Raw genomic sequence first — 17,712 nt, 5'->3', positions numbered from 1 at the left:
ATCCGTGGCCTCAGTGAAGGTGCCTGCTTCCCGACGATGGTGGTTGCTCAGCGTGCTGCACGCAGACGTTGCCCCGACAAACGCCGTTCCATTTGTAGTTTTGAATATTAAAAAAAGGCCTAACAGGAATTAAACGCGCGTTTAGCTGCTAGCATCCAAAAAACCCTGACCGTTTTGTAAATGACCGAGGTATGCATGTTCTTTCAGGCTTACGAGCTGATACGTTATCTTATAAGAAGTGATTCCGGTTCAGTGGGAAGGTTTGAACTGCTCTCTGAAAAGTGACCATTGTTGTAATCAGGTCGAGGCTGTTATCATTTCCACTTGCTGACTTTCTTAGTTTTTACGGGTTTAAAGCAGAAAACAGCGCAAGCTTTTTAGAGTGTCATGAAAGAAATGTCAAGGTAAGTCATGCATGAGTCACATTTTCCATTTGTGAACATTTTTGTCCGCGTTTAAGATTGTCCTAAAGAATAGGCTAAATGCTAACGTTAGCCAACTGTCACAACAACCAAACAAGGCCTGCAGCTACCGTTTGTTGGCTAGCTTGCTCGTTTGTTGTTGAGTAACTATAGTGTAAATATGCCTAGCAAAATGGATGGGTTTCACTTGTTGTTTTTGCCTGACAAGATGCCAACTCTTAACAGGGTCTAACAGGAAAGCGAATCATTTGTTAAGCCAATTCTTCCGTAGCAACCAGCTAACGTTTGCTAACTTGCTAAATTAGCCAATTTGTTAGCGCGTCCAACCTGTTTGTAGCCTCTCTGCTAATGTTCGTTCGCCAAAAGTTGCACATTTCATACACGTTTCTGCAAATTTGCTAAATTCGCTTCTCAGATTTTGAATTGCATACAACTAAGTTACTGAGTCATCATTAAGCTTGTTGTTTAAGTCATGTAAATTAAGCACGTTGCTGTCAAAGTATGTTGCTAACCTGTGTTTACACATGGGTCCGCGGTAAGAGAAAGAAGAACACAAGGAATGAACAACACCTCACAAATTTTGGCAGTGGTTAGAAAATGTCTTGGCCTTAACGTGGCACCGAATCGTCTGTTCACATCCGGTTTGTTATTTATGTCACGTTTTTTTTTAGTAATTTTTATGTGGAAAAATGAACATAGTAACGTTGTAGCTGTCATGCATTGCGCCTTGTTCCCATGTCGTGTTCCCTCGCAGCACCATGCCTGGTGGGCAGCAGCCTCAGAAACACTATGGCATCACCTCTGCCATTAGCCTTGCACCCCCACGAGAAATAGACCACCAGTACACGAAGAAGCTCTGTGATGCTATGAAACCTTTTGGGGTGTTTGAAGATGAAGAGGAGTTGAACCATAGGTGAGGAACAGCAGATACAATTTTCTGTTCATCAAAACACAATTATTGGGCACATTGACTGCTTAAACTCACTGCAGAAATCACAACTGCATTTCAAAGGGGTGCACACAAAAACGTAAATATTTGTAATATAGTGCACCAGCACCTCTCTGGTAATCTCAACAAAAGTGGAAACTTTTAAACTTCTCAAAGGTTGCATTTATTATGAGGCTATTGTTGATCTGTCTTTTACATGTACTCATGACTTTGTGGTACCTAAATGCATAAGTCTTAATGATTGAATGAACATCATTACGTTGAATTTGTCAAGTATGTGTGATGTATTTATATTTTCATTCTCACTGTATGTTTAGTAAAAGGAGTGAATCCTGAATGAAGCGTCCGCTAAAATTTGTATCCTCTTTCAGACTTGCAGTTCTTGGCAAGTTGAATAACTTTGTTAAAGAATGGATTGCAGAGATCAGTGAATTAAAGGTAGGTTCTGTTGTGTTGTTCAATACCATCTAAGTAAAAGCTGTGATTTGTGATGTTTTATTGAGTCAGTGATGTTGAGCATTACAGGAGAGACACTAAATCTATTTTAAGCCATGAAGAGGAAAAATGCTAATCTGACTTGACTCTATATGCTTTTTACTCTGCAGAATCTTCCACCATCAGCTATAAGCTGTGTTGGGGGCAAGATATTTACATTTGGGTCGTACCGACTTGGAGTGCACACAAAAGGTATGACTGGTTGATACTTTAGTATTTCAGTCTTTGTTTTATTATGTATATTTATTTATGGCGGGAAGTTGTGTGATGAAATTAAACATCAACTGACAGCACCTGTACTGTGTGATAGGCTTTATTGACGTACAAAAGGAGATAGAGGTATCAGTACATTACTGTCACACAGCACTCGTCCCTGTCTATGCAGGCATGCATCATTGTTATTGAAAGTTCAGTTCACCATGACCACACTAAAGCACGGGGCTGGCATTGTCATATTCCTCTGCTATTGAGAGTGGTTTTGAAAAGACTGGTTTTGGAGTCTGAAAGCTGGGTCAACACTGCTTACTATAGACTAGAGGCATTGGTGTGAGTGTGATCTGAGTACCTCTTTGCTTTAAAGGACAAAAAAGTGTGATGAAGAAGTAGGAATTTTTTGAAAATACTTGTTTTTTCTTTTGTCACCAAACCATACAATGTTTTCCATTAATGTGACTAATTAAGAATGTTTCAAGCTAATCTTTAATATCAGTAATGGTGGTGATTGTGCTGTTCTGTTCATGGATTGATCTCAGATATATAACCCCTGATCAATTTCAATGCTTTTTTTCTAATTATTCACTGCACTTATGGATTAATCAAATGTGAAAATTGCCAAATTACTTTCCTCCAAACCAGTTGACCCTCTCCATATCAGTTGTGAGCTGCAGTGGACTGCACAGCAGAGCAAACAAATGACATGCAGGCCAGTAAAGTGAGCTGAGCCATTTTGAGTAAAAACTAAAGGTCACTTGCTTCATTTGTTCCACACCTCTGAACATTTTGCTGTTGGTTGAAAACTGTGTTTGAAGTTCTGTATCTCGTTGATGTTGGAGATGAAGAGAGGCTGTCCAAATCTTCAAACATTCCTAAATATATATCACACACGGTAAAAATGAATGCGTGGGACCGCTAATTTGTTGTCACAACTACTTTGAAGACATCAGGCATAATTCCAGTCTCCATGGACGACCCCCAAAAGCAGAATCTGAGACATTTAACGATGCACAAGCATTAGTGTGGAGAAATGGATATGGTTTCAGGACAGCAGATGCAAGATTTACACTAATCTCTAGTCTTACAAACAGAATTTCTTTTTCATTGTTACCTACCTTTTTAGAGGGTTCATAGAGATCACCAGTGTCTTGCAAAACCAGCTCTGATGTGTGGTTTAACTTCTTGAAAAAAAAAAAAAAAAAAAGACAGAAACCCATATATTTTTTTATATACTGGGACTGTTCGGAGCAGCGTCAGAATTGATTAGTTAACAAGTATTAAAAAACAGTATCTAAAGAATGCTGCACCTTATTTTAGCTGCTCTACTTGTTGTCAATCCATTATGTTTTATCACATGAACTCTGTGCAGCTTCAAATGTGGCAGCTTTGTTTAATGTTCTTATCAGATTTTTACTATAGTCACCAACCATTTAATCTACTGGGCAACGCAGATTACACTTACTGTTTCTTGCAGGAGCTGATATTGATGCCTTATGTGTGGCTCCACGCCATGTAGAGAGAAGTGACTTTTTCCAGTCTTTCTTTGAGAAATTGAAACAGCATGAAGAGATCAAAGACCTGAGGGTAAGTCTATGGCATTTTGTTATTAAAGCACAGGGTAGCAAGCTAGAGGCCTACATACAGGCCTCTGTGACAAAAATACCACGCTTGTCAAGTCATTTAGCGGTTAACCAGTATATTTAGTCATTTCCCAATGAATGGACCCCAGTTTCATCCCAGTGCTTGAAAAGTCAGTTTGTTCAGTCAAAGGTTTTTCAGTGAAAGTGGTGCAAGAGCAACAGACCATTTACATCACTGGCCCTGGGGAAGAACACTGTAGGAGAGTTGAGTTCACTGCACCGGGAATACATAATTATTCCTAATGTTGGTGTAGATGGCTGGATTACATATATGTGAGTCCAAGGCTACATCTACACTTACTTTTTCATTTTAAAATGCATAACCTTTGCTAGATTTACACTTAGCATCCTTACTACTCTGAATTTTAGAAATCTTAAATGGAGACTTTTGGAAATACTATTTGACCCCGTTTTAATTTGAAAACCCAGGGATTAAGTGTAGTTTGGACAGATGGACACAGACTTTTAGTAGTGGTAACATGTTGTGTTTGCTTCCTGATTTGTTCTTATCAGTCACTGCGTGTCCTTCCCTGATCCCTCACACTCATATCAGGTGACATTTTTCCATAAGAAATCAAACAACATCAGCCTGTATATATCTGTGAGCTTTGACTAGCAGCAGTTAATGCAACGTGGATGAAGAATGAGCTTTATTTGCTTTGTTGTCCTTGCTAGCAGCTGTTAAGTGAAATTATGCATTTTACTAGTTACTAATTGATGAAATGAAATGAACACACATAAGTGTGGATGTAGCATAAGTTTTCTTTTGCTGAATAGATAGAGGAATAAGAAAGGACTTTGTCAGAGTGGACAGTAATTTCTCAGCAGATGAGCGATACCCAGGAGCCGATGGTGTTGTTAGGCGTGCTGGTAAACTGTTAATTTCCCAAGGTGTGTTTATTAACACCAGTGCTTCCCTTTATTTTTGTTGTGACACCAAATTACATTTAAAATAAATGATCAAATTAGCTTTTATTTGTTGAAGTTTTCACTTGCAGTAAAAAAGAAAAGTGTTAATCAAAAATCCGTTGTGGTATTTTCAATAGATGCCTGAGTGCACTTTTACTGGTTGATCAATGTTATTGAGAGTAACCCTGTGTTTCTGGGATATTATAAGAGGAGATGTAAATTTAGCTGAATCTCGAAGCCCCCAGAGACATTCATAACCACACTATGCTCATGTTTTGGGAATTTGAACCCACCCTCATTGAAATCTGTTATCAAGCACCTCCAAACATGTTCAAAGCACTCTACATGACATTCTCTCATGAGTAGCAGGCTGGAAGCAATACTTTACATGTCTTTGGAATACTACGAACTGAAAGTTTTGTGTTCTTGGCTTGATTTTCACTTCTTGTTCACTTGGTGTCTTTCACTCCATAATAACGTCAGTTAATCCCTTCACTTCTCCTTGTCTTAGTTTTGTTAGTGATCTTGTCTCTTTTGGTGCTTTTTTCAAGGCTGTTGAGGACGCTTTTGTACCAGTGATAAAATTCAAATTTGATGGAATAGAGGTAAGTGACTTTGGGTTACCTGCACATATGCTATTACATGACGAACCACCACTTCCACCACTAGGAAATAACATTATTACCAATTTGACAAAGCTAAACGTTTTGTCACTGAAAGAACTGTGATTCTAAAGATCACATCCCTTCAGCTGTAACTGTCTGCTACAATCGCCATGCAAAGAATTGAAAAAAATCCTTTCATACCTGAAAATGGCTTAGATGTAACTCTGCACCTTTACATTCATTCAGTGCACACTGATTTATGAATATGCAAATAGTTCCCGCCTCCATCTCGACTCACCCATCCACTGCTCGCCTGCAGCTTGAGGATACCAGTTCACCTTTGACTCTGCTCATCAAACACACAAACAAGGCTTTCTGGCAGCAAGCCATGAAGGAAAACTTGTCCCACATGCCATATGCACTTGAATTACCTAACCTTATCTTGCTGACACTATAATAGCAGCTTATGAGGACAACACATCATGTGACATTTTCTGTCTGTCAGCGCGAATGTCGCCACCATCTAATTCAGCAACTTAGATATCTGACAAACATTTTCAGGCATATTGTAGATTTGTTTGTTTGGAACCAGCCAACAGGTAAAACATAGTAAAATACACTCAGTGGTTGATCAACATGTTGGCTCTTACTCACTGCGTCCCCAGGATAAAGGATGGAACGGTATCTGGCTCCAGGATGAGTTTTGTGTCAGACTCCTCTGTTTTTGTGTAAATTTCTCAAAACTTAAGCATTTATGAAATTTCTACATAAAAACATTTAAACTGAGTCATTTAATAGCTCACCCCACTGTGCCACACTGCTTTGAACTACCGCCTGTGTTGTCCCTGATGTGTTTGACTCTAACTACCACCAAGTCTGGCTACCCTGAGCAGGATTGGCAGTTACTGAAGGTGGGTAGTTTATACTCTGTTTCATCATTACTTTGTTGCTTTGTCTCTGTCTCTGTTGAGTAGATTGACCTGCTTTTTGCCAGACTGGCCTTACAGTCTATTCCAGACAACCTGGACCTGAGGGGAGACTCCATCCTGAGAAACTTGGACATTCGGTGTATCCGCAGCCTTAATGGTACACTACATGCTTCTGTTTGGTTATACACATACAGTAGAGAAGTTGAGATTGACTTGAGGACTGATGCTGTTTTCTAGAGTGACAAGTCCAAGAGTAGAATAAGCTTATAGTGCATGACATTTACAGCAGCTAGTTGTGGCTGGTGTATGAATCTGAAGGACAGAAGTCTGTTTTCATCTGGAACTTAAACCTTCTCGTACAGGGAATGAATGCACTTTTCACAGTGGTTTGGGTTTCTGCTGTTGTTTCTTACAGGCTGTCGAGTGACCGATGAAATTTTGTACTTGGTGCCAAACAAAGAAAACTTCAGGCTAACATTGAGAGCCATCAAACTGTGGGCAAAACGTAAGTGGACCCAAAGGTTCTCGTAATGTCAGATGTACTTTTTCATTACTGCATCCATGTGTCATTAAGTATAATTTAAGAGCTGTTGTATCAAGTATATAAATGCTCTAAAAAGTGAGAGTAACACTGTTTTGTGTAGAATTATAGATATTTACCTCCTACAGGTATAGTTAATATATACTTAACAGACTGACACTGTGCTCGTCTTTTGCATTACGCCAGTGTTTTGAAGAAGTCACCGTCTGATTTTGACATGTCCTCTGCCTGCAGGTCGAGGGATCTACTCCAACATGCTGGGGTTTCTGGGTGGTGTGTCGTGGGCCATGCTGGTGGCCAGGACCTGCCAGCTCTACCCTAACGCTGTGGCTGCCACGCTGGTCCACAAGTTCTTCTTGGTGTTTTCCAAATGGTGAGAATTTCACACTTGAAGTTTAAACTTCATATTTGTCCTGTTCCACTTGATGGCAGTGTTTCACATTCTTCTGTAGTACCAGTTGTATTTCAATATTCACACATTTTGCTATACTTGTCATTTCTGTTATATAGGGAGTGGCCAAATCCTGTGCTATTGAAGCAGCCTGAGGACAGTAATCTGAATTTACCTGTGTGGGATCCTAGAGTGAGTATGACGCCGGTGTTTTATCTCTACATGTTTATGATGTTGTTATGCTGCCGTTCTGTCTGCTGCTGTGCAGGCACAGGAAAACACTTTCTGGACAGAATTAATCTGATGAATGAAAAGTTTGTTGGTGTTGTAAAGTTATCTCAACAGATGGCATCTAGCTACATTTATTTTCTCTTATTTCATGTCTCCTCATTCCTGTGTCCTCATGTGACCTGGAAATTGATCGGGTCCCATATATGAGTTCCAAAGCCCTTAACTCTGCTCGGAGGAGGCCTCCCAGAGCAGCTTGGAGCAAGGAAGACTTCCTCCGTGGACGTCTTTTATCAGACAGACACACCCCTTCAATAAAAATGCATTAGCAATTCAGTGGCACAACAGATCTGATGTGTGTCAAATGGCATCAGTCCGACACTGCAGTCATAAACTTGTGTGGACAGATCAATAACAGTACTTTGAGTACAGTGCAATAAATATTTGTTAAGGACACCTTTTACAGAGGCTTGCTTCAGGCTATCCACTTGAATTATTTTCCTTGGCCAGGGCTCTGATATATTTGTTTGGACTTCAGTTTTGTTTTTGCTGTTTTTCATAATATCTTAAATTTACTTGTCCCAAACTGATTGGTCTATAGTTTTAACTGAGTCATTCTAGCTGTTGTAACTGCTGTGTCATTTTTGTAGTGTCCCTTCAGCAATAAACACATTTTAATTATCTATTGTTGTTGTTTCCGTTCAGTCACAGTACGGCCAACAATCACCATGCATTTTAGATACGAATTTCTAGGAACACGTAATTGCATGGTAAAAGCTGTGCTGCTGGCAGAAATGAAAGTCATGCGTCCAACAGCTCTTCAAAGTACAGTTTGTATTTTCACCAATAAATAGCTGTTCTCACATAGACCCCCTGTTTTTAATGTAGAAAAGCTAGACATGGTCATAGAATGATTGTCATCTGCTGTAGTAGTAGTAGTAGTACTGCTAATAATAATTTGCTTTGTACAGCAGTTTGTAAGCTAGGAGCACAATGTGCTTTCCATAGACAGTATAAAAAAAAGAAACTCATAAACATAAAAAGAAACAAATGACCAGCAAAATATATGCAGCAGCAAGTCCTTAGGATTTGGGACAAGGGGCAACGACAAACACCTCAGTTTTGTCAGTTTAACTGCAAAGAGTTTTGTGATATTCCATCTCACGCTGCCTATGCAGCTCTCTGTGGCCATCCAGTGGAGAAATACAGCCATATCGTCTGTATAACAGTGAAATAGGTGTTTTGTAACAAATGGTGGCAGGTACAGAGTGAACAACGTTGGTCCAAGAACTAATCCATGAGGGTATGTCACATGTTGCCTGTACAGTTGAAGAGATGAATGAATCAATTGAGACCGAAAGTTTTTAATTTGACAGAAGAGGAGCCACGCCCCAGCTGTTCAGAACTGCCCACCTAATCCTTAAACCTATTTATTATGTTTATTGTTTATTATGGCTTGATGTCGAAGGTGCCGCGAAGGTCAAGCAGCAGCAGAGCAGATCAGTGTCCAGAGTCTGCAGCCATCAATAAGTCAATAAGCCTTAAATGAGCTGTGTCAGGGCTTTATAGCTGAAATCCAGATTGAAATTTCTCAAAAATGCTCTTGTTACTTACGAAGTTGTTCTAAAAAAAATTTGTTTTACCAAATTTTGATTGATCTAACTTTTTTTTGACCTGATGGATTATCCAGAGCAAACAGCTGTTTAAAATTTGGAAAAGACTAGCCTACAACCCTGATTCCAAAAAAGTTAGTACACTGTGTAAAGCTGTAGTGCTGTATAGAGTCATGTGTTCACAAAGTGGTGAACTTCTCTCCATCCTTGCTTGTGAATGACTGAGCCTTTCCAGGATGCCCCTTTCATACCCGATCATGATACTATCACCTGTTACCAGTGAACCTGTTTACCTGTGGAATGTTCCAAACAGGTGTTTTTGGAACATTCCACATCTTTCACAGTCTTTAGTTGCTCCTGTCCCAGCGTGTTTGAGACGTGTTGCTGCATCAAATTCAGTTCAATTCAACTGAGTTTATATCAAGAAGGATTAGCAAGTCATCCCATTCTGTTGTATTCGTTTTGCTCGACATCACAACTTTTTTTGGAATCTGGGTTTGTTTGTCCCCATCCCCTCTCTGACTGGAAGAGGGTTTCATATGGGACACAGTGTCTGTGAGAGCGTCCATATCAACTGGCCAGATGAGGACGCGGACAAGGAAGTATCATGGGAGAAGTTGGAAGGGCAATACATGGTTGAATTTGGTGAATGTTGTTGAGAAAAAGTCAGCAGTGGATAAAGCAGAGGGACGAGTGTAAAACAGATTAAGCAAGAATGTGCAGTGTATTTTTGACTCAATCTGTACACTAGTCTAAATATATATTATCTTTATACATGTGTTGACTCAATGTCCACATGTAGTATTTAAAATAATGCTTTGTCACATCAGAGCATGAAAGTCAGTCGCACAGACGGAGCTGTTTGGGTTGTACATCATGTTATTGTGAAATTATTGATTGATGCTCAAGCTCTGTTGCAGTCAACAAAGAGTCTTCATCAGTAACTGATGAACCACGTGATGTTTGAGAGGGAAGTGCATCTCATTTCACAACGTTTCCTGCATTCATCCTTCCTCATATCACTTGAGGAAAATGCAAATGAACGAGACGTGAAGGCGGTAAAGTGAATTGGGATGTACGTTGTAGGATGTGTGCCCTTGGTTTCGTGGTTCCTTTCAGTTCAATGGGTGGAGGAGTGCGCTGACATTTTGTTGAAGGCTCTCAGTTCTGCAGTGAAATCAATCTTGGTCCTAGTTCTAATTTTTTTTTTTTTGTAAAGGTCAACCCATCTGACAGATACCACCTGATGCCCATCATCACACCTGCCTACCCCCAGCAGAACTCCACGTACAATGTCTCCACATCAACGCGCACCATCATGAGCGAGGAGTTCAAATACGGTATGACCCTGCTTGATTGAAACAACTCTTTCTCTGAGTAACACAATTTACAGTGTAAGAATTTTCGCTTTTTCTAAGTGTCACTTTGAATGCTGAGCAGTTAAGCCTGATGTGTGTTTGTCCCACCATGTGCTGTGAACAGGCCTCAGCGTCACAGATGAGATTCTTCAGGGAAAAGCAGAATGGTCCAAACTCTTTGAGCCACCCAACTTTTTCCAAAAGTACAAGTAGGTGTTGCTTTTGTCAGATAAAAGATTTATGGATGGACCTTTTTTTATTAAAGAGTAAAATGATTAGAACCTGCAGAGCTTCATGTTTCTCATATGATATTCATGTCTTCCTTGCTCAGAGCTAAGATCATAATTCCTTAACTTGCAAGTTGTATGTGTTTGGTTTACATATTTAAAAAAATCAGTATCCTGTAAGGGTTTGTGGAAATGAGCTGTTTGTGTGACATTAACGGTTTTGGCAGGCCGTACACTGTATTTGTGCAGTTGAAACTAAAACCGGACGATGCAGTTTTTTTTTTTCCGACCAACTTATTGTTTTCACTTTTTGGGTTTTGGCACATTTGACTCATCTTAACTGTGGTCAGCAGAGTTTGGCCGACTCACTCTGTTTATGAAAATTCCTCCCACACTTGTCTGATTTTTTTGTCTTGTGCTGCAGGCATTACATCGTCCTGACTGCCAGTGCATCTACAGAAGAAAACCACTTAGAATGGTGAGTGTTGAAGGACTGGCTTTCCAGTAGGTCTGTAAGGTGAAATCGTAAAAAACCACCCTCTCCCTTCATTGTGTTTCAAGTGCATCAGTACATGTCGACTCAGGCAGCTGGTGCACCAGCACTGAGGTTTATTTTTTTGTGTGTGTATGAAATTCTTTGAATGTATTCTCCTCTAAAAAAGGAACTAATGGAGCCAGGAAACTGCACTGCAACAATGTGACGATAACCTTATTACCAGCATCTCTGTGAATACATTCTGATGTTTTCCCTCAGGATTGGCCTGGTGGAGTCAAAGATCCGCGTTCTGGTTGGAAATCTGGAGAGGAATGAGTACATCACCCTGGCTCACGTCAACCCTCAGTCCTTCCCTGGATCCAAAGAGAACCGTAACGAGTGAGTCCACTTTTATCCATACATACAAACAGCTTTGGCAACCTGGAGTTGCCTGTTGAACCGTGCATGTGCCGGTCATTAAGAGACGACAGGTGACATTGTTGGTTGGGGTCTTGTGAGGCAGGCAGCTTTGAGAGTCCTGTGTGTGCATTTCTACCCCACTGACTTGCTGTAGCATCACTAGCATGGTCAACACTGTGGTCTGTTAATTTTGCTACTCGTGTCTTTCTATTACAGGAACGACTTTGTCTCCATGTGGTTCATCGGGATCATCTTCAAGAAGGTGGAGAATGCAGAGAGCGTGAACATTGACCTGACGTACGACATCCAGTCCTTCACAGACACTGGTAGGTCCTGCCTTATCCCTCTCTGTTGGTGGACAGGGAAAACATTGACTATTATATTGTACCCTGCAAGTGTATAAAATGACTCAATGGTTGAGTAAGTAGTGTGATAATACCATAATAACTCATTTAAAATAACTGTACTATATTCAGCTGTTCAGGGACTGTTTCGTCTGTTTTGTTTAGATGACAAAAGCAATCAAATTATTCCACATTTGTTTCAAATCACATGCAATGTAACTTTTTTTGCTACTCAGAAAATAAGAGAGACGACCACCAGATCTCAAATCTGAACTTAATTTTTATTAAGAATAATCTGCAGATGCTTTATTTTTTTTTTAAGAAAATTGAAATATGCTCTTATCTTTAATGTATAATATGAGTGGAGGTTTAATAATTTGTCATCTTAAACAGAATTGTTTGGAGAAAAATAATACACAGGTTCCCTGCGTTCATAGCAGAATTCACTTTCTTGCAGGTCCAGTGTGAAGGATTTAGGGGGATCTATTGACACAATCACCTGAAAATAACAATTGCTGTGTCTTTGACACCTTTGAATGAGCTCTTTCCATCTGTAGAGAAAGCAGGTCTTCTTCTGCAGAGTCCGCCGTGTTGCTACAGTAGCCCAGAATGGACAAACCACTCACTGGCTCTAGAGAGGGTCTTATGTGTTTCTCAAGGCATGGAAAAGGAGAGTGAGGCAAGGGGCATTCTGTTTAGTTGCAGTCTGCAACCTCACCACTAGATGCCACTAGATCCTACACAGTGGTCGTTTTAAAGGAGTATTGGAAAATATTCATTTCGCAAGGTTGAGTGTTGAAGCATCAATCAGAGAAATGAGCAGCAGACCAGACTAAGAAGAAACACATTCACACGTTCATGCCAGCGATCAGTGAACTTTAATGTGATGTATTCTCTGCAGTGTACAGACAAGCCAACAACATCAACATGTTGAAGGATGGGATGAAGATTGAAGCAACACATGTGAAGAAGAAACAGCTCCATCAGTACCTTCCTCCTGAACTGGTGCAGAAGAAGAAGAGGGTGAGATGTCTGTCGTGTTTAAATGTTAATGTTCTTCCTCTATGCCTGTTGCATGTCCATTTATTTCCCCCCTTTTCTTCCCCTGTGCAGAGCATAGCCGAGTTGAACCGTAGCTCGAACGGGGGGAGCTCTAAGCGGATCTCTCTGGACAGCAGTCATCTGGACAGTTCCAGAGACACAGACTCAGGGACTCCCTTTAGCTCCCCAGCCAGCAAACCCGCCAAGCCTGTGTCTGACACAGATGACAGGTTTGAAACACCTCTACACTTGTAGCGCACTTTATTTTTATTTGTATGTGTCTAGCCGATAGATTTGAGTGTTTTAATCGTTGATTGTGATTTTTGTATCTCCAGATGTTCAGTTCTTCATGCACATCCTGTTTTTCCTCACCATATATTCTTACTAATTACAATGATGGGGCTCAAATCCACAATATGATGCTGAGTGAATGTTCTCTGTCTTCTCTGTATTTTGTAGCAGCAGCCCTCCCAAGCAGCTTTTCATTGAGGGCTCTCCAGCGCCCAGCGCAGCACCAGCTGCTCAAGCTGCTCAAGACCAAGGCATGTCCATCCCTGTCATTGGCTCAAGTGAGTCATTTTTCCAGTGACTATGACACTGACACTACCTATTATTATAAGACCAGTAAAAGTAGAAAGTAAAGTCACCTTCCTCTCTGGGATGGGCTCTTTAACATTTAGTCCCGTTGCTTAGCCACGACTTGTCGATATTGAAAATGTTGAAACCACGTCCTTAAATGATCCTGATCTCATTTCTTCATTTCTGTCCCCTTCTCATTCTGAAGAGCCTCCAGTGAAAACAAAGCCTCCTTCACCACCAGCCAGCAGCTCCATCACCACAGTGCTGAGCGGGGACATGACACCCAACACCACCAGCAGCCCCAAAGAGGAGCCCAACGGCCTGGAGGACTCCGTCAACGGAGCTCCTGTCAAGAGAGCACACTCGCCTACAGAGGAGGACCTGGCCAAGAGGCACAAAGACACTGAGGTAAGGAGGCTGTTCCTAGGTCAGCACAGGAGTGACAGTATGTGTGTGTGTGTTTTAATGCTGTCGGATTTAAACTTAACGGCAGATGAAGTGGAATTTCTCTGTCATGCAAAGTGGAAGTTGTGACACTGTGCTAATTTTGCTGTAGGTGGTGTCCAATGATGACTCGATATTTAAAGAGCCATATCCACCATCCTCTGACTCCTGCACACATGGAGAAGGACCCAATATTGTAGGTGTTATTTACTCTGTTTGCTTCTATTAACTGTGTAAAGTCAGAGAAAATATTATTAGTGTTCTCACATTTTGGCTCTCTTCACCCTTAGACCCCCCACTCTGGATCAAAGGCCAAGCCCATTCCAACCATTGATACCTCAAGAACACAGGTAGTGTCTTCTCTGTAAACCTTCAGCTCTGCGCTCTGTGAATTGTTTGATTGTGATTCATGTTGGGGAACGACTTGTTAAAGCAGTTATTAAACGACTTTTAAATCCTACCTCAGAGACTTCCCAGCATGGAGCTGCCAGACGCCTCCTCGCCTCTCCCAGCCAGCAACAGCTGTCGCGTCGTGAAGAATTCCATCAAACTGGCCCTCAACCGCCACAAGTGAGCTTCAACTTCAGCACCGCAACAGCAGTGGAAAATGTTGGTCTTGTTTGATTTGCTGCTGTTTTAACTTGGTGTGTCTTGGCTTGTCTCTATCGTAGCATCACACCTCCGAAGCCCCCAGTGTTTGAGGGCACCCTCACCTCTGACACTCCTCCTGCCAGTGAAGAGAAGGGCATGTCCATTCCTGTCATTGGCTCAAGTGAGTGTAATTGTTTTCAACGTGCTCATCAGTACACTTTGTTTTTAGCCATTTTCTTAAAGAACACTGTGACAGCATCTCACATTTCAGTGCTGTATAATCAAACCTGTAACCATGTTAACTGTACACAGTGATGGCGACAGAACCAGAAATGCATAACAAAATTTTTTAAATGTTTTCAGAAAAATCAAATGACTAAAATGTAACTTACAAATACCAAGAGGCATTTTTGTCCAAACTAAAACTCCAACGCTCTCCTTGTCCTTCTCTTTGTCTCCGTAGAACACGTGGCATCCAAACACATGGCGCCCCCCGTCGGCAGCTCCATCCCCACATTAGTAAGCCGAGGAGCTGACCCACTGAACGGAGCGGCCTCCAAGAGACCCCTTTCCCCCTCTCTGGAGGAGCAGGCCAAGAGGCTGAAAGAGACGGAGAAGGCCAGAATCCACATAGCTTGAACACGCGACTATAGACTGGATTCACGCATACACAGAGGTGGGGCTTTACGGTTAAGTCGAACACCGAGAAGATGACTTCACACACGGACAGGGAGTGCGTTCAGGTCGGTCAATGTCAAGTGAAGCCGCAGGACGGACACCTCGCCTCAAATCTTCAGAGATTATAGATTTGCCAGTGGATAGGTGATTTGGTCAAACCAGATGTTGTCAGCTGCCTCTGTCCCGCTCACAGCCAGAGGACATGTAAACAACAGTCCCGGAGACGTCTGACTTGGGAACTAAAGCGACAGTTTTTTACTCGTCTTCTCCCTCAGTGTTTAAAAATGTTCACAGTACAGATGGAAAACGTGCTGTTTTTCTTTTCATTTTCCCTTTTTTCCAGTCAACGTTTTAAAACAGCCCAGAACATTTATCGACGCTTGCTGCACACACTTTTGGTGTATGCCGATTTTTTTTTTTTTTTTTTTTCGTTTCCTCCCAAACAGAAACCTGTACAGTAAATGTTGATGTACATAACTTTTTGTCTTAAAGCAAAAGATCACTGTCAAGTCTTTTGACCATTATATTGTAGTTTTATCTAAAAAGAAAAAAAAAAAGTAAAAAAAAAAAAAATGTAATTTTTTGTTTTCTCTATTGCTTGTCCAAATAAATTGTCTCCATCCCTGGATATTTTTTGTAAACACTGTATAGGTTTGGATACAGTTGCAGGGAGGCTTTATTGAGGGTTTGCTTGGATATGACGGAAATCATGACCTCGACTCTTTGGACCACCATGACCACCCAGAGGTGGGCTCCAGGTTAGTATTGGACTTGCAGTGTGTAGGTGATCGTAGACGCCCGGTGACATCAGTGCTTCTCAGGTGCCGGTACAAGCAAAAAAAAAAAAAAAAAAAAAATCGTCCTTACGACAACAGGAAATGCTTTTTCTGGAAGTGGCGAAACGGCTCTGAAGCTTTTCGTGATTGTTTAGCTCTTGGAAGGATGAGTCCAGAACATCAGAGAAATATGGAAGTGCTTGGCCAATCCGTCTGTTCAGCGTCACGCCTGTAGTTCGTCTTGGATTCAAAGTAAAGGCCGATGAGTTTTCCGCTTACTTTTCATGGTGTGTTTCAGCCCCAGACGTCAGGTGAGTGCTGGACAGCTCAGACCGCCACAAGAAAGTGTTGTGTAACAGTTTGTGTGCATACCTGTGATTCACAGATTGTCAGACCTAAGAATAACCTCTAGTCCATCAGGAGGACTAAACAACAACTAAAAAAAAAAAGTTGTTCGGGTTACTGTTTGACCCCCGACCCCTGCCTGTCCACCGTGGTCTGTTTGCTAGTGAAGCTTGTTCCTGTTGAAGCCAGGGCCTGCTTGTGTTTGTGTCTATGAAAGGGATGTTGGTGCTTAGTGAAAACATGGTTCGAAGCTTTTTGACGAGTTGTGCTGGTTTGTGTGTGTATGCATGCATATATGGTTGGCTGTGTGTGAGCGTGCACGCATAGATGGTTGTGTTTACGTGTTGGAGAGAGACAGAATTCCCTTCATTTTGGGTGTTAACCCTCTGCGCCTCCTGTGGAGGTTCTTAAAAGGCATCTCCTGGGGCCATGGGTCGGGGGGGGAGGGGGTCAGGAGACAACTTTTCTCCTGCCGTCGGCCCCAACCCTCCATCTTTGTGGTCTGAAGCTGGGTGACTTTGTGTTTGATTTCAGCACAGAAGAGTTAATGTACACAACAAAGTATAAAGTGATGAGCGAGGCGCCTCTTCTTCAGAGCAGGTAGAGCTGGGACACAGGCTCTTATTTCCAGCATCTGTTTCCCCAACTAAATGTACAGAGACCAGTTTTTTCAAAAGGCATATTCGTCATTATTGGGGGTTTTCTTATCACTTTATTTATATTTGCATATTTGTACCATGTGATCTTTTTTTTTTTTAATAGCATTCATAGCAGGTAGGTCTCTTTTGAATGAAATCTGCACCACTCTGTTTCAGACAACTCATGTTTTGCTGTTTGGAAACATTTAACAAAACAGGTCATGTAGATGTTTGTTTCTAAAATGTATTGAAAGGGTATTTTTGTATGTGTTTATCACTTCCTTTAAATTAATCTGTACACCCATTAAACCCCTAAAAACTAGTTCGGTGTCTGTGTTCTTTGTTCCATTTTTACGTTGTCACATTTGCTGTTGGCAGTTGTACCACATGGAAGAGAGTGCCGGCCGTCATGGAAAAGTCTGAATGTCAAGTGTCACTTCACCTAAATAACAATCACTAACATATAATAACACATCTCACTCTACAGAATTTTAAGATGACCTTTAAAGAACCCAACAACGAGAATCTGTGGATATTCCTCAGCTTCCACCACACACCATTTATACAGTAGATTTCTTGGTTTTTAGGACCATTTTTATTTTTTAAGGCACTTTTCATCTTAGCTAAACTAGGTATTTTCCCAAGGAAGTTTTTGCTATAATACTGGTTGATGATTTGACATTAAATGAACACAGTTGTCATCTAAAAGATGAGGCACTGACATGACATGCAGAAACTCAGGTAGCCTGTATTTGTCTATTTTTACGTAAAACACAACAGTCAAAATGTTAGTGATGGGATGCAGGAAACATCACATTCTGCTGCTTTTAGTGTAGTTTGATCAAACATGTGGTGAAGTAG

The 17,712-nt window shown here is 41.2% G+C and overlaps 1 protein-coding gene across 3 annotated transcripts; it reads left to right on the top strand.

The window, feature by feature from the left end:
• Positions 1 to 12: 12 nt before the first annotated feature.
• On the top strand, positions 13 to 17,173 carry papolg (poly(A) polymerase gamma). Of its 3 annotated transcripts, none has more exons than XM_076742613.1 (24): positions 13 to 404; positions 1,177 to 1,335; positions 1,743 to 1,809; positions 1,977 to 2,058; positions 3,554 to 3,663; positions 5,180 to 5,233; positions 6,208 to 6,319; positions 6,578 to 6,667; positions 6,938 to 7,076; positions 7,214 to 7,286; positions 10,155 to 10,275; positions 10,418 to 10,502; positions 10,945 to 10,998; positions 11,275 to 11,394; positions 11,632 to 11,741; positions 12,661 to 12,782; positions 12,873 to 13,030; positions 13,260 to 13,369; positions 13,585 to 13,787; positions 13,936 to 14,019; positions 14,114 to 14,173; positions 14,290 to 14,393; positions 14,495 to 14,595; positions 14,878 to 17,173. In XM_076742613.1, the coding sequence occupies exons 1-24, from the start codon at positions 388 to 390 to the stop codon at positions 15,051 to 15,053; spliced, it is 2,511 nt and encodes an 836-aa protein (XP_076598728.1). In that variant the 5' UTR covers positions 13 to 387; the 3' UTR covers positions 15,054 to 17,173. The 3 variants fall into 3 exon arrangements, with proteins under 3 accessions (XP_076598728.1, XP_076598727.1, XP_076598729.1); XM_076742612.1 differs by having other exon boundaries at positions 13,263 to 13,369; positions 14,878 to 15,928; XM_076742614.1 differs by lacking the exons at positions 7,214 to 7,286; positions 10,155 to 10,275; positions 10,418 to 10,502; ... (10 more) ...; positions 14,495 to 14,595; positions 14,878 to 17,173 and having other exon boundaries at positions 6,938 to 7,080.
• Positions 17,174 to 17,712: the final 539 nt, after the last annotated feature.

This window comes from Chaetodon auriga, chromosome 11, assembly GCF_051107435.1.
Source record: "Chaetodon auriga isolate fChaAug3 chromosome 11, fChaAug3.hap1, whole genome shotgun sequence".
NCBI lineage: Eukaryota > Metazoa > Chordata > Actinopteri > Chaetodontiformes > Chaetodontidae > Chaetodon > Chaetodon auriga.
Note: the sequence above shows the minus strand (reverse complement) of the source record. Positions and strands in the feature narration are given on the sequence as shown.

Coding starts and splice junctions, on each gene's coding strand:
- papolg (XM_076742613.1), top strand. Junction 10,503..10,944: donor AACTTTTTCCAAAAGTACAA/GTAGGTGTTGCT, acceptor CTTGTGCTGCAG/GCATTACATCGTCCTGACTG. Junction 14,020..14,113: donor ATGGAGAAGGACCCAATATT/GTAGGTGTTATT, acceptor CTTCACCCTTAG/ACCCCCCACTCTGGATCAAA.